The sequence below is a fragment of the Mya arenaria genome, chromosome 3, assembly GCF_026914265.1.
Source record: "Mya arenaria isolate MELC-2E11 chromosome 3, ASM2691426v1".
NCBI lineage: Eukaryota > Metazoa > Mollusca > Bivalvia > Myida > Myidae > Mya > Mya arenaria.
The window spans coordinates 42,394,799-42,417,951 of NC_069124.1; the positions used below are offsets into that span (position 1 = coordinate 42,394,799).

Here is a 23,153-nt window from a genome sequence, read left to right on the forward strand (position 1 = left end):
TTACAGAAGTGTTAATTATTACTAATCAACGTCAAGTCACCCTGGAAAATTTAACATAAAAAAATAATCACAGTTTTCAAAACCAATCGCAATATAACAAACAAAATTGGTTTACATAGTGTGTTTAAACAGCAATATTAAATCAAACACGAATGACCGTTAAAGGGTCATGCGCATCCTCGATATTTAAATTACATGTTATACCATTGTACCTTTTTGGATTTTTTTCTCATACACCCATGAACGTCATTGTTTACAATACCAGTCACCATGGCTCACACGCAAAGTGTTCATGACAGACACTGCGGCGATGTCCATGGTACCACCTCTTGAATCCCTCACACTCAAACCATTCAATCCCATTCTGTTCATTACTCACGCGCCCACACTCTCCACGTTCACAACAAACATACGATGCTGTAAGCACTGTAACTACATCAACGTTCCGCTTTCAAGGCTGCTTTTTCTCCTCGCCGCATTCTGCGCATCTTTTTGTTTCTTTTCTCGTCCCGGGCCACATTCTTAGCTACCATCTCGACCTGCTTTCGCTCTGCCACATTCACTTTGGCTTCTCTTAAATCATCAGCCTCCTTCTATCGACATGTGACGGCGATTTCTTTTTCTGTTTTCATTGTACTCATTGAATTATGGTTTTTATTTTGATTTACTAGTAAGTATTCTAATCATGACAAATACTATTTAATGAATATGTTTGAAAAGGCGTTTGGACATTTTAAACCAATCAAAAAGACAAGACACAGGAATTGTATAATAAAATTCACCAAAAGTTCTTCCAACATTTATTGCGTTCTAATAACGCCACCACGTTCGTTCTACTTTGTTCTTTGATCGCTTTATAGGAATATCCCCAAGTGGCTTATGAAATGGCGGTACAAGGATATTTTCTAAGCTTACGGGAATCTTGGGTTGAGAACCTGTATATTTTTTTAATATTCCAAAAATTCTGTGTATTCCTGTATTCAATAGATGTGTTTTCGGCTTGTGACCAGTACAAGGAATTTTTATCATACCGGAAGTGTGACCAGTTCTAGACACTTCCATAACCCACCACGATGGAAAATGAGGCATATTCAATGCATCAATTAAAAATAAGTTTATGTATAATTTTATAGAATTTAGTTTTTAACGATTCAAATAAATGAATATGCTAAGAAAAATATTATAGCAATTCAACATTATCCAGTCCCCCTTAAGGCAATGTGCTTAAGCAACGCATACGGTGATTAAATATTTGCGCGTCATGACGCGATGTAGGCGCTTCTTGGTGAAATATGCAAAAATTGTAGTTCTAAAGACGAATATAGTAAAATTGGAAAGTTAAAGTTATGCAACGAAAGGTTTTAGTCATGTTATTCCATCATGATCCCATGATCCCATTGACAACACAAGACAGCTGTTGATATCAATAACTGGCTTTCTGTTAACGGATAGACACAACGGCAAACAATCATTTTGTGTTTTTGGTGATTGAAGGATGTTTAATGAATTGTTAAATATGTTGATGCTGGCTATCAACCCAAGTATCAACCTAACGACGGTAATAAAAAAGCGAAAACACAACCACAGTGACTTCTTTATTGAAATATACAAAAGCGATGCACATGTTGTAAATGAAATTGATATTAAGGAACCATTCACCGTTTGCACCTAACCATTTATTAGCGACACCTTCATTTTCCGATTTACATGTGCACGACTTGCGCTTAACAGACAGTTCTTTGCGAAAGTTTACATTATAGAGCAAAAAGAAAATATTACACTAACAATCCTATTTATATTTGCCGAATGAACTAGTGTTTGACACATTGTTTTAGAATGCCAAGAAGTGCAGCTTCCAACGATTCCGACCATGGAATAATCTTTGTCGATGATTGCATGATGTTAGCGCCAAGGTCTGACCAATCGTAGGGATTAACTAGCATAATACTTTTCATTCCTGAAAAATACAGATATTCGTCTTAAACTTTAGAAAAAACAGAAATTTACTGATGTAAATAATGTTCGCGTCAATTTCAAGGGTAGAAAACAGTTCTTGAGTCATATCCATTGACGTCTTGAGGCTGAGACTCAGTTTCAGAAATACAAAAGTTTAAATGAAAACATTGTTTTTGACAAGCTGTGTTATTTATTGTAAATCTTGTCAGTTTGAACGTTTCCATAAGTAATAAATGCCATTGCAATATCTACTTAACACTAACAAAAAAGATATGCACTTTTGATCTACATCTGAAATGCAGGATAACGACGGTGGCCATGGTGTTTTTTTTTAGAGGTCAGGATAACGGGCCAAGATAAGATATAATTATTTGGACAATTACTCGTAGCAGTGAATATCAAGAGAACAAGTTTTCAGATTGATTCACTAAATTGTACATAAAATTTCTCTTATACCTTGATCCCGAACAAAAGGTTGACAATCGGTACAAAATTGTACTGAATTCGGCAACAAAATCTCGAGGGGAGGGCTGACGCCATCACCAGCTATTATCCGCAGCATGAAATTACCGCCATTTGGTTCAAGTAGCCAAACTGAAAAAAATATTTGAGATCATCATCATCATCATCATCATCATCATCATCATCATCATCTGCTTTCATATCATCTGCCTTTATACATTTGTTATAAGCTAGATATCTAACAAATCTGTGTAAGCTTGAATAACGTAAAAGTATTAGAAGCCTTCATCTGACATTTTAATACAATGTTCATGTTGCATCACGTTTCTTGTATATTACCTTGCCTCGTGCAGATATCACTGAGAATATTTACAATTCCAGACACGTGGCAGCTTGGGCACGTGCTTTTGCTGGTTGGAGGAGCGGCCGCACCATCACCATCGTTGTCAACCGGGTTGGCTGCTTGATCTAAAACTGCACAAAAGTGTTTATTACATGTACAATAAAACATATAAGCTACATAATGTTTAAGCGATAAAGGGTGTTTCGTAATGTCTTGCATTTGCTGTACCTTTCGAGCTTAATTATATTTCATTTGGTTTTGCATTACTTGTTAGCGAGTGAGTGTGTGTTTTAGGTAAGCATTTGATAAAAGTTTATTTGATGAACTCAAGAACCTTTTTCACTAATCAAACCCTTTAAGAATCGTATTGGACTACGAAAAAAATGGATTTACAAGTCGAGACTTCCATTATCAACTGTTGGTAGACCAATATCTTACCAGCATTTATCCGATCGCCATTGAAGAATATATCGCTGTCATCCGATTCTCCTTTTTCAGTATCAATATTAACATCAATATCTTTTACATTTTCTTCAGTACATTCAGACATCTTGTAGAACATCGCAGTTTGCTGACCTACAAATAAATTAAAATGTTGTCAGTATTTCAACATGTAAGCTAACAACTCATATTTAAGAGGCCATTGAAGCACCAGTATACTTCATTGGTAATATACAGTAACACCAGTATCGACTTGGATTGTTCCCTTATCTAACCTAACACAACTAATACATTACCTGATTCGTAGTAGTCTATCACCCTAACAACGGCAGCTTTGTTGTCCTCTGTAACAGCTTCTTGATAAACTTGGATGTCAAAGCATCTGTCTGTTTTATCCATCTTAAACAAAGGTAAAACATGTTCATGTCCTCGTAATTATTTAGATAAATATGCAGATGTCCTACAATGCGCATTGGCGTTACGCATAAAGAAAAAGTGTTTAACTTGTGTGTTTGTTTTTTTAAACTAATTAATTAGGTATACTCTAATATGATAGAAGAATCCGTTCAAGTACAATGTGTCGCCCTCAAGAAATACTTTGACTCCAGTAAAACATTGCCATATTGTTCAGTTTCTAGACTCGAGTGATTTCTAAAAAAAATGTGTGTGTATTTAACTTGGTAGATTGTTCTCTGAAAAATACAGCAACAAACGGAAACAAAGCATTTTGTAACGAACATTACCTCCTCAAAGTAGAAGTTGATGACGTTATCAAACTCTTTGTTCACTTCGTATTTCTTTAAACCAAGTTTAACCTGGTTCGAGTACTGAAAAAACAAACAAAAAACCCTTTCTTAATTATTCAAATTGGTCAATATAAAAATATAGCAGTAGTTTTATTTCAAAAACAAAACTTGTAATTTTAGGATGCAAAAACAACCATAAAACGTGAATTAAATTATATGTTTTCAAAAATTCAAAATTGTATTAAACTCTGAAAGATGTCGGCAGATTCAAACTTTGCTAGTCTGCATATTATTGGTTTTTGATTAGTAAATAGTAAATTTTGAATAACTATTGACCAATCGATAAACTTGTTGGCTAGCTTTATCGTAACCAGAAAATTTAGCAATGGTTTACAATAGGCTTCTGGACACTTATTGCTTTAAACTTGAACCACAACATTTAATACACTTATTGTTAATATGTTTTACAAAATTGTATTTGATTGTACTTGCCTGCTGAAAGGTTTCCATGTCACATCGCCAACCGGTTGGTATTCTCACTTCGACTATCACCATATTGCTCAAGTAGTCTTTGCCGTGATAACTATAAGCATGATTGTAGAAAAATAAATAATATAGGCCTTATTGTTAAATGGGTTGACACAATGGTTTAAAAATAAATTCAACATGATCAGTGATAGTATATAACTACATTTCAGAAGTAATACGACGTAAGTTGGAATATCAAGCATTACCAATGTCTCACGTCTGAGATTGAGGAAATTAAATTGAGAAGTACCCTTAAAGTAGTTAAGCACTAAACACCCAGTTACTCCTTTTACAATGACCGTTCCAATGCAGTTACTCAAACATTCATTAAGTTAAATAGTTGACTTTATAAGTATATGTAATCTGTCTGTGTTGCATCGGGCAATTGTGTGTCCCTCGTTGTGTATCTGTTTGGCCTCGAACAATGTTGTTATAATGAAGGGTAATAGTTATTTAAGGCTACTTAGGTTGTATCCGTAGTTGCCCTTGTAATATATCCATTTTACATAATCTTTTTGTGTACTATGAGGAAGACATGCAGCTAGTCTTTGTTTTTTTTTGTTTTTTGTTTTATGTTGCCTATCATGGCATGCATCATCATAAACACGCGGTCAATTCATGAACGAATAGTTGCAAAAAGGTGTGAAAACGCCCTAAAGAAACAAAAAGAAATGGGAATGTGTACACACCTAGCACATATATGAATTGTTCTTCCCTTACACTCCTTTTGGAAAACTGACTTTGTGACCGGTGTGGTCACTGACACATTGAACACATCATCCGGCAAGACCTTATTTTCAACGTTGTATCTCGAAGTCCACTGAAACACAATTTAAAGATGCACTCTTCCTCCCAAATAAGCAGTACTACAATTAATACAATTGTTTTAATTTACCGAAAAGGATGAATAAATATCTAAAAAATGGTTACTATGAAAGATAGCGTTTTTGAAATTTTAATTGAAAGAAAGGTGCAGAAAAGACGGTATTTCTACCTTATGAGATAAAGGTTGATCTCCGTAAATCTTTTAGGACCCACCAGTCATTTTTAATATTCGGCGCTTGATGTTTAAATACAGGTAAAAGCGCAACTTAACATGTTGATGATTTTTTTAAGAGTTTTGGGTTTTACCTTAAAGTTTATTATTTGATTGGATATTTTATTAAAACTACATTGCCTTCAATATGATGTTGGTGGGAAGTGTGAAGTTGAGCGCCTATGAACCGGTTTATAACCGGTTTATAACTCAATAAGGTAAGTTCACTGATTCCCCAAGGGAAGATACCGCAAAATATATTAATCGCTATGTATATATTTCTTGTTAAATGCATATGTTTCAGAAAAAGTCGAACCTGAATTTTGGGTATTACCTTTACTATTTGGTGGGATAATTTGTTTAAATTACGTTGCCTTCAAGAAGATTCGGGTCCCGATGAGGTGTTTATGATTAGTAATGTATGAATGTGTTGGGAAGTGTGAAGATGAGCGCTCGTTAACCGAGTTCATAACCCAAGTAAGTAAGGGAAGTGTTCACAGACCGTACCAAGGCAGTTACCTCAACAAATATTAACATTAAAATATCGATCTCTTGTTAATTGCGTATGTTGTATTGTGACGGTGTAATGTCTCCCAATAACAGCTTTTTCGTCCAATGTCCAGTTCAACAGAGAAGTGTTTTTTTTCTAAGTAAATTAAGGGTCGAGTAATTTATAAAAGTAGTGCATAATATAGCGGGTAATTCGCTGAATCATTTATATAGAGAATTATTTGTTTTAAATATTTGAGAGAACAAAATTACTCTGATAATGTCGATTATTGGGATTCACACCATTTAAAATCAATATTTCACTGAGATGTTAACATAAAAAACCTTGATTTGAGGTAGGTATCAACCTATATATGTTGAAGTATACCGGTTGTTATCATTAATTAATTTGTTTCCATGGAATTAGTAGATGTTTATCCTTACGCCAGGTATGTGTGTGTGGTTTTTAAGCGTCTATTTGTACAAAACGTCAATTTATTTACAAAGAAATAAGTAAGATTTTTTATGATTTTCATTATACCTTTTCATATCAGATCTATGAAAAAGTACTGTTGTAGTCCATTTTTCTCAAAGTATTCTAAACCGAAAATAGCAATTGCATGCATCTATGAATTGATTGATGACTTATTTTGACAGTAATTTAATTTAACTACCAAACTCTTATCATGCAATATGTAATATATATATTAAATATAGAATTAATCATTCAAATAACATTTGTACCTGAAACAATATACAGCCCTCTCCTTTTGCATTCAATGTAAGTTGAGAGCCCGGGTTGGGCAAATCACGTCGTTGAAGTATTATTCTGTTACTATGCAGCACGTGGAAGTCCAGACTAGCGCTGTTTTCATCTGTCAGACTGACCTTGACATCAATCCCATCGCCGTATACACGCCTGCTGAATAGGGCAAGTGCTTGTAACGCAACAACTGTGTCCTGGAACAATTAAGAAAATAGTACAGACATAATTCCTCAACATGAATGAACGTCCACAATTCGATATTGTTATATCTTTTATTTTGTCAAATGCCATCACGCGCATTTCAATGGTTTTGATTAATTAACATCCATTATGTGAAAATACACTGGAAAAGAAACTAAGCAGGGTTTGAGACCGAAACGCAGAGGTCAGCATCGAAATGAAATGATTTAGGCCATGATAATAATTGATTTATTTGGAATAGTTGGTCGGCTTATTTTTTTTTTTAAAAAAGCTCCCTTCTAAATGTTATAACGAAGCAAAACAAGCATGGCATATAGAAGTAGGAAACACATTTATTTTTAAACGTGATATAGAAGAAAGTATGACTCAGAATGGAATTGTTGCCAAGCGACATGAATCAGTGTGTGTGAAGTGCATGTATATACAGTTCTTTAATGCAAGCATTTTAGTTAATCATGATAAATCAACAAAATATAAATTGCGTGGAAAGGGTTCATCAGTTTGTACGCGGGTTATGGGGTTTCTTTTGATGGTAGACCACCATTTGATACTGGAAAACATAGACACTTTGCGACTGCCTTGTGTATGTACAGTCTACTTTGATGACTGAATTCTTCGATTTGTGAGTCTTGAGTATGAAATAATTGGTTAATTTTTCATGTTACCTCACATTGACACACTGATAATGTAGTTTATCTTGCTGGAGAATAGGCGTCTTTCCCTCTAACAAATATTTGAACACGTAATTCATATTCGGGTGAGATGACATCTCGCAAATGTCTGTCGGTTTCGTTCTAAGAATTAAACAAGAATCCAACTCATAACGTTTTAAATCTTAACACTTCGTTAGTGAATGGGGTAACAGTTGAAATCAAGAACAATAGTGTATGTAATAAATTATCTTTCATGAATTGATTCATAAACCAGTTGTGGTATACTGTTTACAATATGTAATTCCTATCTGAATAATAGTTGATACACCCACAATCAAATTTACTGAAAGGATACAACATATTTCTGCGCAAGTCTATATATTCAATTATTAGGGAAATGGAGTATCTGTTTCGTCATGGATAATTTTTCCAGAATTTGTGTGCAAAAAAGTGAATAGAGTTGTAATTTATGCCCACGAAAATAGCAAAATGAAGCACCGCCTACTTGTTAAAATTTCAATGTGTAGACGAAAATTAAGTAAGCCCACAACAACAAAGTACAAAAAGTAATACAGCCTAGTATGTACAATTGCATAATGACGAGTATTGAAAATGTAGTTAATAGAAATGAGGTAACAAAAGTGTGAATCGCTTCCTACATATAAGACATACGTACCTGTGTTGATGCAAACCCTCCATAGGAGTTTCTCTGACTAGTAAGCCAGCGCACAATTGGAATGATTTCTCCAACAGCAGCATTCTTGTCTTGACTGAGAATGGCAAGTAGGGCGTAAGCTGTTATCTCAACTTCCGCCGAGGCGGCGCGGCCCTGTCCAGACAGGATATCTGGGTGTTTTTCTCGACGCCAGTGCATTGTATCGCCTAGTATAAAAATAAAAATATACTTTCAGCAAAAGTATGTCAGTCTTCAAGAACATATATCCAGTTTCAATGTAATGTTTAAACTACCTACCTACAAATCTATACATAAGAAAGAATAAAAGAAAAATAAGTGTTATTTTTATTAAACAGAAATAATTTGATAACACAGAAAAAGCTTGTCGCCAACAATAACGAAACACCGATTCATAGAATGCCTTCAAGTATTTAGTGTTTAATATAAAAGTTCACTTTGTTTGGGTGACAAGTGTATCACTAACAATGGCTTTCCCGTTAACGCTGTCCATGTGTGGAACCTCTTGATAACGATGAGTCTATTCTTTTGTTAGTGTTGTTGGTCAGGGGGACTGCGTTTGGTGTCGGTGTATGTTTAGGGACAAATAACATTTCCATATCATGGAAAATGCTCATTATGTTCAAGAGAAGGAAATGGAAAGAAGTCTTCGATTCTTCCTCGTGCTTGAAAATACATGGCGTGCATGTACATACTATATTATCACAACCGGTAACATACCTCTTAAAATGGCCTGTTTACGGTGATGGACTATGGTATTTGAGGTCATTCTACAGGCGAGTGTTTACAGACATGGTGTGGCAACAAGTGTTTGTGGGTTCGTATGTTCTTTACACTGGACACATACCTCTTACAATGGCTTTCTCACGGAGATTGTCGATGATAATTGAGGTAAATCTGCTCGTAGGCTTGTACAGAGCCATTGCGTACGCTACCAGAGCGTGCGTGTACGTGTCTGTCAGATCTTCAACCTGGATACACCGCACCGCCAACGCCACGAAAGGCTATACAATAAACCATAAAAATGTAAGCTTTTCTTGTACATAGTTTAAATACTAAATTTTGAACTCATAATTAGTCCAATAATACAATGATGTCGTTCTTACATTTAGTGAGCGGCGTTTTTAATACTTCAATGACTTTGGCGTATGCAGTCCATTTTAGTATTTGTATTCTAATGTATATGCATTTTAAAGTATTTACTACATCGTTTAATGATGCAATATTGTGAAGTAATGGCCATTTGGGTTAAAATATTTAGCAAAATACAAAAAAAAAACACGTTAAATGAAAGAAATATATAAACATTGCATTTAATTATAAATTTGAGCAGAAAATGTAGTATGTATCATGAAACAGATGCCAACCATTCAGTCACTTTAGCGAGGTTATCGTATCGTAAGGCTGAACAAAATGTTTTACTAGATAGACTAGGTAAAAATTCAAATTCGTGATCAATAATAATATCATTAGGCATTTCGCAGAAAAGGATAGTTCTAAAAATGTAAGACATAAACATATTTTCAACAAGACAACATACAGGGGTTCTTTCGCGCATCATCTGGAATGATTCCAACATGGCGGTTAGCACGTACGCAGTTAGTGCGCGCTTGTGGTCTTCCTGACTTGCACCTACCCCACCCATCATGTATTTACTCAATACCTTTCCCCGTTCTGCAATATAATAAACATATCATCGTGTTTCATTAAAACTCCCTTATTTTGTTGACACACAGGAGTATGATTATGTTGAAATTAAACAGAAAAAGGTATCGTGGCGACTTATATATAATATATCTGAACATGATGAAATTCTCATTGAAAGTTGATTAGGTTTGGCAAACCTTTATTTTCATTTTACAGCTTTATTATAACTGAAGGTAAGATCGCATTGAATTCAAAGGCATTTAAAGGTCGAAATGATCTGATAAATGAAAGCTGAATCAAATGTAATACCAGGTGCAGAAAATGAAGTTTTTTTAATATCTGTATTCTAGCTGGGACAATTTTTTTCGAACTGTGAAAAAAATGAGTAATACGGATAATTATTAAAAGAGAGCTGCGCTCCTTTAATCTGATATTCACTTAATACACTTGCAAGCCCTGACATTATTGACAATGTACGTCTTATATTACAATAAGGTGATAACGTGAATATGTTCATAACAGGTTACCATAGAAACACCCATCTTCCCCTTGTTTGTTTAATAAGAATTCCCAAGATTTCGTCTGGATATTTTTTCTGTCGATATAAATGAACTCCTGGGCGTGCGCAAGCGTCTTAAAGACGAAAGCTGTCAGCCACGTTGATCCCTTGTCGTCTGCCGGCCCAAACGCGCTGTAGGAGCCGTCTGTATGCAGGAACTGAAGCTGCTGTTGATATCCTTAAAGCAAAAACATATTGTTTTTCAAAATGCTGTTTCATCACACTTTTGAGTTTAATTCGCAACATTTAAGTCGTTGTTTAATAACATGATTGAATTATGTTATTATATTTCTTATCTAGAAGCTGTTTAATCTAACTTCTAAGAAATTATATACGAAACAACATCCTTTTTGACATTATTTCGGGGCCTAGCATTTTTTTATCAAAATAGTTTTCAAGCACCCACATACTTTTCATCATCAATCTATCTTACCTTTTATATTTGGAGATTGCTTTCGCAAACCGAAATGCCTTGGTTTGTTTATAATCTAAGCAGCTCCCACACATTTCCAAGATATTTAGATATTTGTACATTTCTTATTTCTGATTTAGAAGCTTTCGAAGCTGACTGTAATTATTTTATACACGGAATATCATCATTCGAATAATTACGTTAGGAACATACCATGGTATTTTTATAAGAAGAATATGCATAAACCATATCCTAAGTATAACATTGACCGCAATGTAAAGTGAAACATATCACCGTCTCCTAGTTCTGGCTTAAGGTATTAAATGACTTGTGACCAACGTCATTTTTGATATCATTTTAAAACGTATGTATATGTTTTCAATATTACATTGAAGATACAGCTAATACGGTTTGTGTTCTTTGTTTGTTCATTTTTCAACTGATGCCGATCGTGAAATGACCCTTTTTTATATTTTAGTACATCTTTCACACATTCTTTCTCTACTCAAAAACAACAACAAATGCTATGAGTGTACTAGCATCAACACGTCACAATAGCGTACATATGATACTTTATTATACCTCACTTCTATAGAACATATAGTAAAAACGCCAGGGCAATATTTTCGACTATCACCCCGCACTATCACCCTCTGCCGCACTGTCACCCTCTGACGTCATGAAATTAAAATACGCTACAAATACGCCGCCATGTTGGATTTGTATGTGAAAAATTATGATTAATATAAAACTGGCATTGCAACCTTAAAGTGCGCTAATTATAAAACCTCACTTCTATAGAACATATGAAATTGGCAATACGGTACGAATACGGGATTTACTGATAGTATTTTACTTAAAGTCTGTATCACATGAGCGCTTTGTTTACCAGCCGACAATTCTTGCCAACATGGCAGCAAGATTCGCAGCTGTCAGTGAAAATGGTATTTTTAGTCTTTAAAATACTACAGTTTTTGTTCGGTATAATAAAATAGATATTGACTGCCTTGAGGGTGACAGTGCATATATCGACCGAGGCGAAGCCGAGTTTGACAGTGTTTTCCGAAGGTTGACAATATGCTCTGTCACCCTCAAGGCAGTCAATATTTATATATTAATAACCATTGCAACTTAGTCGTATAGAATGACATTGACAACTAAGAGGAAGCACTATAATACCAGTATAATTATTTACGCACCTTTCTCTAAATGACTGATGGTTTTCAGCTCAATGTCGTTGGTAATCTGTCCGGTTACCGTCAGGTAACGAAGGACGGCTATGTTGGGAGCAAGACGAATCAGATTTTGTTCTCCACACCCTGTTGGTAACTGAACTATGTCTTCTAGCCCATCCAGGACGGGACCAAGTATGTCGCCTGGCATATACAAAGGAGTCATTTTTGCTCCACAATATGATTCCATCTAATATAATGATTAAAACAGTCATGTTGTTTGATTGCAATTGAAAAGATAAAATTAGTTTGGTTATTGTTTTTTTTTTTATCATATAAATAATAATTTAACCAACATTTTTACTAGTTTTACATAACTCAACCTCACACGCGTTAAAACAAAACTTATATTACCTACGATATTGACCCATCCCCGGAGAGATCCCGGCACTATGTAGTCGGTGTCTGGTACATCTGGCTGTAAGACCTCGCTGTATACGCCATCAGTAGAATCTGGTATGAGACTCCCAGATAAGATTTACCACAATTAATAATATTGTTTTTATATTCCAAAAACTTAACGATGAATAAATGTCGAAAACAATGGTTCTTATGAAGGATACTGAGTTGAATTTAAAAGAAATGAGCTTAAAACACGTTATTTCTACCTTATAAAACTATAGTAAGCCACAGTTAATATTTTAGCATTCACCAATCATTTAATATTTATGCGCTTTCTGCTAGTAAATACACGGTTACAATCTTGTTATCAGTAATTAATATTTTCCATAAATGCATTATTTAGTAAGTAGTTAAAGGTTCATCACTCAAAATTTATGTTTGTAATGCATGTGTATGTAGTACTATGTACAGATTTTGAATAAGAGTGTCACTATAAGATTATTATACTCATATCCCTACTGACCATACCCCAACCTTGTGTTTTTTTCGTAAGTCAGTATCAGACATCCACTTGATGTCATTCATAACAAATGTTCACTGTGTAGTATTTCTGATTGAATTATGCATTGTATCGTTTAAACAATGAATTGAATTATTCCGAAATGGAGGAATAAAAGGTACATAAAAAGCTGTCACGCAACTATAAACCAAATTCATACGAGTTTCACAAATGGAGGCCTGGCCTTCATATCACGTTTATAGTTAAACATGTTTGCATGTTTTCAATTGGAACGTGTCTTTCGACAATTTGATCTATATTAGATTTTTTTATGATATCACTTTTCAATTAACTTTACTTAAACTGTGTGGTCAGGAACCTTGTTGGTAGGTGTAAAAACTTTCACAAAGGAATAATACATCTTCCAAAACGGCATATAGCATAGACAAAACTAACGGTTAAAACGAGAATTTAAATATATATATATATATATATATATATATATATATATATATATATATATATATATATATATACATATATATATATATATATCCACTGTGTTCTTTATTATTGCTAGTCACCATTTATACAAGTGCGCTATTTGAAATATTCAATTTGGATGGAAACGATTTATATAACATTCAATTCATTTCGAATAAAACTTTTGACTGACACAATTACTTATGACATGTATGCAAAGAAAAATGCAGTATGTGGAACTAATAAACATTGCGTATGACTGTGCTGCCAAACGGTTCTTGCAGACAGGCATCTGAGTGCAGACAAAGGTAGGTGATAATTGTAATTGTTGACAATGCTCACCTGCCAGTAACATGTGAGCTTGCCTATCACGTGCAAGAACAAACAAAGAACAAACCTTGTGGACAGATGAACTTTGAAAGTGTCTTCTCTTCCTCAAAACCTTCAGCCTATAAAGGAATATTTATATGTATATAAAATGCACAGAAACAAGTCCAGTAGTCTAAAGTTTAAACATAAACCCCGTTTAATGGCACAGGGTCAACGCCAATGACATAGAACACAAGCACAAACAATAACAAACCAGAAACATGGAACAACAACACAAAACTCCACAAACAACACACTACATATATAATATATAAAACTAGGGGTGTTTTTCAAGGATTGTTAGGTACCGCCTTGGAACGATCACTAATGTAAATTTCCTGTGGGTTAAAACTAGTTTATGCGAACAACCTCACTCTTACCCCAACACTCCCGAATAAAGTAAAACCGTAAATGTTAAATCTTATCAAAGTATGTATTAACTTGAAGAACATTAAGAATAAAACAAATATTGATTAACTAATAGGTATATCCAAAGTACTTCTACGATTAGGGACCCCAACTCTTTCTGCAGACGAAGGTCAACGATCAATGACATAAAGGTACAGAAATAGAGAAACAATTGTGAGATAAGGTATAAGCACACTGTCTGTATTGTAGGACAAAACGGGCGTTCCGTTACTCAAAGAAGTTAACAACAATATCTAGAGTGAGGAATGGGATGCTTAAAGTACACACAAACAGTATGTTGTTTGACCTTACATAATCTATCAGTAAAACGGCTGTCTTGAATCGAGTAGCAAACTCTTACTGAAAATTGTTTAACAAAACAAAACATAACTGTCATTTTGCCATGTCAATTTTTAAGCTGACCAATACATATAAAGCGAAAGGATTTATCAGGAATATTACGTTATACACACCTGCGTATTTCCATAGTCGCCTGTGGCGACGACAACAATGATATGACAATACTTAGTCTACAACAGGCAAGCCAGTATCTCCTTATGACATTGTTTAATAGCCAAGGAAATATCCTTAACATTAAACAAATAAATCTACAAACGGGGTTAACACTATCTTAGGCATTTCACAGGCGCTATTAGCATTACAAACATAAATTGTATGTAAAGATGTTGTGCTTATTATTAGATACTTTTTTCATCGAACATTCATGTTCCTGGCATATAATTCTGAAACATGAATTATAACATAAAGCATTACATACAAACTACAAAACTGTAGTTTAAATGATAGCAAATATAAGAAAAAAAATATATAAAAATTTAAACATTCTTTGGGTTCTCTAAATAAGCCTATGATTATATTTTTATTTAATCAAAACTAGTCAATTTTGACATTTGTCATCCCATTACGTTTACCCTTATAACATATAAAGAATAAATTGGTACACATTGAATACATGGTAAACAAAATATCATAAATGTGTCATAGCAATTCAATAACTTAAACCTTTATTCTAAAATTTAAGTTGTAAACTTAGTAAAAAAAAAAAAAAAAAAAAAAAACCCATGTGAAATGAGTAACATTAGTGACATTGTATTCCTAACGATGTATTTTTGCTCTACAACGGAGCCCCTAAATTTACATAACACATATTTATTTTCGGTTATTTTACCTATTTTGGTATAACGAATTTAAAAGAGGAATTGTGATATATTAACTTCATTACACTTAACTTGAGATAACAAAGTTATATTTCTTTGTTACAAAATACGTTTTAAGTTTAAAATGAATTCCTTTATCACGGAAAACTTATTTGTTGTTTTTTCTCGAGAAAACAAAATAATATTTCGTTAATTCAATTACATATAGGTAGTTCTTTTGAAAATAAAATATACTTTCGTCATTTCAGGGTCTCCGTTCTTCACCAACCTACCTGCACAAGAATATCTCGGACGAGAAGTTCTGTAGCTCGTTTATTTAAAAAGCCAGGAGGTGATTGCGTACTGTGGCAGCTTACCCGGTGTTCTCGCAGAAACGCCTGCAAAAATTAAAGGTACGGGTTTTGAACGATAATACTACGGTAACTTTGGTGGCAGCTTACCCGGTTTTCTCGCAGAAACGCCTGCAACAATTACAGGTACGGGTTATGAACTATAATACTTCGGTAACTTTGGTGGCAGCTTACCCGGTGTTCTCGCAGAAACGCCTGCAACAATTAAAGGTACGGGTTTTGAACGATAATACTACGGTAACTTTGGTGGCAGCTTACCCGGTGTTCTCGCAGAAACGCCTGCAACAATTAAAGGTACGGGTTATGAACGATAATACTACGGTAACTTTGGTGGCAGCTTACCCGGTGTTCTCGCAGAAACGCCTGCAACAATTAAAGGTACGGGTTATGAACTATAATACTTCGGTAACTTTGGTGGCAGCTTACCCGGTGTTCTCGCAGACACGCCTGCAACAATTAAAGGTAGCTAACAGGTACACATTAAAATGTAATAGAAACAAGATCAGCAGTGATGCGATGATTTTCAACGCATAAAAATGATTTTTTATGTGGCAAAAAGGCACACTTTCGCCGCATAAAAAGCAATTTAAACACATACTAGTACAATAGTGGTTGATAAAGTTTCATCAAGATCGGTCAAAGTTTTTTGTGTCCACTTAACCAAGCTTTGAACTAGACTTTTAGAGACGTAAATTCTGACAAAGATTTCGTAAGATCGGTTTAAATGTGAACCAAACCAATTGATCTTTCTGCGAAAACGTTTGAAATGACGTTTAACCCGACTAAAGGATGGAATAAATGTTACGACAAAGCACAACGCCGTCATTTGGGACAATCAGAAAACTGAATCGTCGTATGACATAACATATATTCTCGCCTTATTGTCAGACTGACGGGCATGTACCCTTAACAATGCGCACTTTCAACATGTTCGTGAAGTTAGGGGCCTAGCGGCGTGAAGTTAGCGGCCTAGCGGCCTAACGGCCTAGCGGCTTGAAGTTATCGGCCTGGCCTCCTAGCGGCGTGAAGTTGGCGGCCTAGCGGCCTAGCGGCCTAGCGGCCTAAAATTTAATCCTATTTCAAAGCATGTATACATGCATTTTCTCCTAAAACAATGACATATTAACTGTTTTTATGCACAAATTAACACATTGAAGCTATTATCAACATTTTTTTCAAAAACGTCGATAAAGCAGTCAGCTTTTTCAAAGCATTAAACATGCCTGTTCTTCTAAAACAATGATATATTTACTGTTTTTATGCACAAATTATCACTATTAAGCAAATATCTTCTTTTGTTTTCAAAATAGTCGATCAAGCAGTTCAGCGGCCTAGCGGCCCAGCGGCGTGAAGTTAGCGGCCTGGCGGCCTAGCGGCCTAGCGGCCTATCGGCCTAAAATTGGTTTATATTATAAACCATTTATACATGCCTTTTCTTCTTAAACAAATGACAAATTTATGGTTTCTATTCACAAATCACCATCCTTAAGCGAATGTCTGCATTTCGCCCAAAACTCGACCAAGCTGCCTAAAAAATCCATTATAGCGAATATAATCATAATAATATCAGCATTTTCATTTTTGTATTTAGCAAAATTGTTAAACCATAGAGTTATCATTGTTATGGAAGAAAACGCATGTATACATACTTTGAAATAGGAAACCATTTTAGGCCGCTAAGCCGCAAGACCGCTAACTTCACGCCGCTAGGCCGCTGAGGTGCTCGATCGACTTTTTTGGAAAAATGTTTATATTTTCTTAAGAGTGATAATTACGGCATAAAAACAGAAAATATACAAAAAAAATAGAAGGAGAGGCATGTTCACATGCTTTGAAAAGCTGACTGCTTGTTCGACTTTTTGAGAGAAAAAAATGTTGATAATCGCCTCAGAGTGAAAGTGTGTGCTTACAAATCAGTTAATATTTCTTTGTTTTATAAGAAAATGCATGTATACATGCTTTGAAATAGGATAGCATTTTAGGCCGCCAGGCCGCTAGGCCGCTAACTTCACGCCGCTAGGCCGCTAGGACGCTTGGCCGCTAACTTCACGCCGCTGGGCCGCTAGGACGCTAACTTCACGTATATACTTTCAACGTCATTTCAAACTGATAATAGGGTCATCATGGACTTCTTTCTTTTATTGATTGTGTTTTTATGCACTAGTCATTTAAACACTCCAGGGGTTTATTTTCAACTTCCATTTTGGCTCAACTTGCCTGCCAACTTTTCTCATATTTTCTTTAAAATGACAGTAATATGCAACGCCCTAATCTTAATCATCACCATAATCAACAACATCATCACTACCACCATCATCATCCCCACAACCATCATCATCACCATCATCATCATCATCATCATCATCATCAACGTCATCACCATCGTTTTTGTTGAACTATTTTTTAGCTTTATAATAAATGGTTAAGTTAATCCTCTTTATGTGGCAAAAGGCACAGTTTCGCCCGATATAAGCAATTTTTGCTTTATGCGTTGAGCGTCGCCGCATAAACGTTTATGCGTTGAAAATCACCGCATACACGAAAAAAACACGTTTATGCGGCGATGCTGTTATGCGGCGTTACACAGCAGTTAAAATATTGACACTTAGAGTACACCGAACAAGGCATACAGTACAACATGGCACCATACTCAGGTTGAATACATATGTTTCGTCATCAATTAGGTTTAGGGTTGTCCTTTCAAGCTGCACTCTCACAGATTAAACGTTTTGGCAACTTTTTTTTTATTTTTTTTGTCTTGGAACGAGCCAATTTTTGCGAAAATCCATGGAAACCAGTTATATAAGACTGCTGACAAAAAATTAGATCGCAGATTTTTATATTTAAGTTCAAAAATTGATGTTTTGTGCATTTTTCTTAAACCGTTAAGCCATAAAACATTATTTTTCGAACGGAAATATGAAAATCTACGATCTGATTTTTTGTAAGCAATCCTATATCATTAGTTTGCATTTATGAAAAAAATGCTCTTTCCAAGACAAAAAATAAAAAAAGTTATATAATTGGTATATCTGTGAGAGTGCAGCTTAAACGCTCAAAAATAGTTTCCCAACATTATTACCAACCTTTTTTGCGCATCACTATGAGCTTGCGAGAACCAACAATATCCATTTAGTACCATTAGGTTTAATTCTCCTCCGGGATTAGTAACGTTTATCAGTGGATCAAACTCGAATGTGTGTCTATTTCACCTTAGATTAATTTGGATTGTCGTACAAATTACGACAGCAATTGATGAACTATTGGAGTATATTTGTTATCACTTGAATCTCTTGGTCGCAGTAACTCTTACGACTTACTCGAGATGCCATTTTCATATCGATTAAAATACATTAAAACGGTCTGAATTAAAACAATAAAATAAGTTCGTATATCGGTCCAGTTAGAAACACGTTTCAAACATAAACGTGTTGACAAGTGTTCCTCCCGTCAACATGCGGATGATGGTGAACGCCTTGATACTTATAGAAAAACACTCTTGTAGAAACGTGTTTAGTAAAGTTATGGAAGTGGAGGGATATTCCAACAATAGATGTATTGAAAGAGGTATAAATATAATCAAATGGATATGTTTGACCTGTGAACATACTGCTTAGGCCTAACGTAAAACTTGCTAAAATCTGCTTACAAACTTAATCCGTTGTTTAAGTATAACAGTCATTTGTTTTAAAACGATTATGGAACAAGCTATCACAACATCTTAGTATATGTGTTCCGGAGGTTGGTATTTTATGGCGTTTAATTTACCTCCAACTTTGTTCCTGACATCTATATTGTTCGTATACAAGTACATCAGTCATCTAATTTGAATAAGTGACATTTGACCCCAAAACATACATTTAAATGAGATATCATAAAGAGATTTATTAGAGAAATTAAAGTCAACAAACTTTGTAGTATAACTCTTGGTTATTTTTTAGCCGGCTCTCAAATTCAAATCAAACCTCAGCGTGCTCATGGCTGGAACACATACAATGACAAATAATTTTAGTTTTTCATTAAAACGCGCTGTGAAAGAATGTGAAAAAAACGTCATTTCCGAAATAAACTAAAATCAAATGTCATGTTATATCATGTTATATCATTTTAAGGCATATTATAAAAAGAAAATATAAGATTACAATGTATTTCACCTTGTGAACACCAAAAATAAATATTTCATTCATTGCTATGCCACTCGTGAAATTTCGCTTATGTTGCTCACTCTGTGAAATATATAACGATCTGAAACAAACAATAATCCACTTTATATTAATCACATTTGTTGGCACGATGTAGCGCGAGAGTGTAGTTTTGTGTTGTGGTGGTAGCCGGAGTACCTAGAGAAAACCCGGCTTTGTCCGGCTTGGTACCCGCAATACGTCTGGCTATTTCATGCTTCCAACGTATCGTCTTGCCAGAATTTATCATTTTAAAATCAGACAAATTAAGTAAGATTCCAAAACTGGTCATACGTACAGAAACAGTGATAGAATTCCGGCCTAGCGTATGAGGTCGTATCTTAAAGGTGTACGCCTGGGCAACATTCGAGCAGATGCAAAACTGGTTGTCTTCATGCGGCTCCAGGATAAACCACGCCCCCTCGATGATATCCACTTGTACCTGTTTGTTGTGTACATAAATTATCCATTGAAATTTACTGTTTATATGGATTTCGGCAGTTTTCATGCCCTATAATATTACTTCTTGATCTAACCATTGAATAAAGTATAATTATATAATAATACAAATAATATTTTAATCAGTGCGTTTACTTTTTGTCAACTTAGCGGGCATGGGATGCAAAGTTTGATATTTTGATTTATTACAAAGTATAGTAACGTTTCTAAATAACAAGAAATGAAGTATCCTATGTATTTAAAGGAAAATGTTGTTTTCTTTTATTTTAGCTATTATTTGCACTGAGCCGGAACTCATTACAGGGGCACGATATAGGTTCATGCTGATCATTTGTTTGGGTTTTCTTTTAATTTTAATGCATTATACCGTTCAACACATATATGTAAAAATGTAATATAAAATATACGACATTTTGAGTTGTGTGAAGTTGGCACAAAGTTCGTAAATGACGTATACCAACATTCAAATAAATGAATTGGTCGACATGGATCGTAGCGCCTTTTTAACTTGGGAATGTTTGGCATCGTAGCTATCAATCAAAACATACATATTTTAAGGCTAGTGTTCACAGTTCATATGTTTTTGTTTCGTTTTTTTATCAAAGTCAAATGGGTTAAATATTATAACGCATTTAAATAAGAACATAAATTGCATCAACCTAGCCCCTTTAACGTATTCGCAAACATGGAATACTTCGCTACAGTGACTTACAGCGACGCAGTGAGGCAAATAATTAAACACGCTGACGTCAACGGTGAGCAGTTCTCCTCTGACAGCAGAGTACGGCAGTTTGACGTCAACAAAGAACGGCTGGTATCCTGTGACTGAAGCGACGTCAGATATCCCTAGCCCTGCGCTCTCGTGCAGACAGACAGTGTTCCCCACCCACTCTGTGATCGTGTCTGGCATCTTCTCAGTGAAGGATACGTTACCGTTTGCTCTATGTCACAGATATTTATAAAAGAAACGTTTATTATAATTGTAGCCAGCAGATGCTATCGTTATTGCAATGGTTTTGAAAATCCATGCTTGCCTTAATCATACAAAATTGTGGACAATCTTAAGATAAAAGATGAAACATTTTGTTGTTAATTTATATTGAAAAGCTCCTATTACTGCAATGGTTTTGAAAATGAAAGTTTTCCTTACTCATACTAAATCATGAACAATTTTAAGGCAAAAGATGAAACATTTTGTTTTTGAAATAATTAAAAAAGGTAGTTAAGATAAAACTTATCCGTTGAAATAATCGATTATTTTTTTATAATCGATTATGTTGACAAGAGAAGGAAAGAAATAAGATCGTACGGAATTTCATAAAGTTCCCAGAGCCATGTTTCAGGGAAATGCCTTCTTAGATTTGAAACCGGGGCCTGCGTGTCGTATGGCTCTGGAAGTAAGAAAAACATTACAGAAACATAACCAATAGTTTTTGTGTTGCCTGTGTGTGTATTATTTTATACTTAAAACAGTGTCAAACTAAAAACTAAAGTTAAGGAAGCCTGAACTTCATAAAAACGTCTTTAATTACTTCGAAACTTAGGTCAGTTTCCAAAAATGTTCAAGGTTAAATTAAAAGAAAAGTCAAAGTGCTTTAATTCAAAATTTGTATTTTCAATAACATCAATGAAACATGAATGCAAATTAAGTAGTTTAGACAATATCAAATTATACTATCATATGACCAATGATATACTTAACTTAGTTTGCTGACTTAAGATGTAATGAATTCCTCCACTGCTTGAACGCAGACCTATATCTGAATGTATGTCCTAACTTCTCGGATACTAATGATAACACATTGTTTCTGCGGGCAGTAATTACATGTAAAACTGAGATACACTGCAACGCATAGTTCGTGTTAAAACTGTCGTATTTAAAAAGAGGAACATAAGAAATATAAGATTTAAGAATAACATGTGTAACGTGTGCACGGATAATATGCATGTTTTAGATAATGATCAACGAATTGCAAACTGTTTTTAAAGTTTTGGTATCATTATCATTATTTTTGTCTTGGAATGAGCCAATTTTTGCGTAAATATCTGACTGAAACCAGTGTTATAAGACTGCTGATCAGATCGCAGTTTTTCCATACTTATGTTCGAAAACTAATGATTTATGGCTACTGAAAGCGTTACTTAAGCTTTAAAGCTGCACTCTCACAAATTTACACTTTTGACATGTTTTGTCAGCTCATTTTGGAATTAATGCCTTCAATTCAGTCATGTAAGATAACTCACAATAAAACAGATATCAATTGTTTTGTAAACTGTCGAAAATTTCATTTTTCCTAAAGCGTTAGTAACCCTTTTTAAGCCATTACACATCAATTTTCAAACGTAAATATGAAAACTGCGATCTGCTCTATTGTCAGCAGTCTTATATCACTGGTTTCCAGATATTTATGCAAAAGATAAGCTCATTCCAAGACAATAATAAAACATTTTTTTCAAGACAACCAATCTGTGAAAACTTCATAAAACAGTTATTTAACATAAATTTGAATACCTGCGATCTGATTTTTGTCAACAGTCTTATATTTTTAGTTTATATGCATTTTTTAACAAAAATAGGCTCGTTTCAAGAAGAAAAAATATAAAAAGTTGTCAAAACTGTGAGATATGCATTTTTAAGCAAATCAAATTAGAACACACTATTATTTTATTTGTATGTTGTCTATTCCAGCATTCATGTACATGTATTCATTACAATAAT

The 23,153-nt window shown here is 34.5% G+C and overlaps 1 protein-coding gene across 2 annotated transcripts; it reads right to left on the reverse strand.

Moving 5' to 3' along the window:
- Positions 1-1,582: 1,582 nt before the first annotated feature.
- On the reverse strand, positions 1,583-21,897 carry LOC128229015 (alpha-2-macroglobulin-like protein 1). 2 transcript variants are annotated; one of them, XM_052940638.1, is made up of 20 exons: positions 21,744-21,897; positions 21,147-21,375; positions 20,274-20,417; positions 15,717-15,821; positions 13,887-13,938; positions 12,520-12,618; positions 12,133-12,309; positions 10,490-10,699; positions 9,856-9,989; positions 9,163-9,319; positions 8,298-8,503; positions 6,746-6,961; positions 5,166-5,296; positions 4,441-4,531; positions 3,946-4,029; positions 3,499-3,601; positions 3,200-3,337; positions 2,758-2,886; positions 2,413-2,550; positions 1,583-1,957 (listed from the first exon to the last, which is right to left on the reverse strand). In XM_052940638.1, the coding sequence occupies exons 1-20, from the start codon at positions 21,842-21,844 to the stop codon at positions 1,812-1,814; spliced, it is 2,790 nt and encodes a 929-aa protein (XP_052796598.1). In that variant the 5' UTR covers positions 21,845-21,897; the 3' UTR covers positions 1,583-1,811. The 2 variants fall into 2 exon arrangements, with proteins under 2 accessions (XP_052796598.1, XP_052796597.1); XM_052940637.1 differs by having other exon boundaries at positions 2,758-2,892.
- Positions 21,898-23,153: the final 1,256 nt, after the last annotated feature.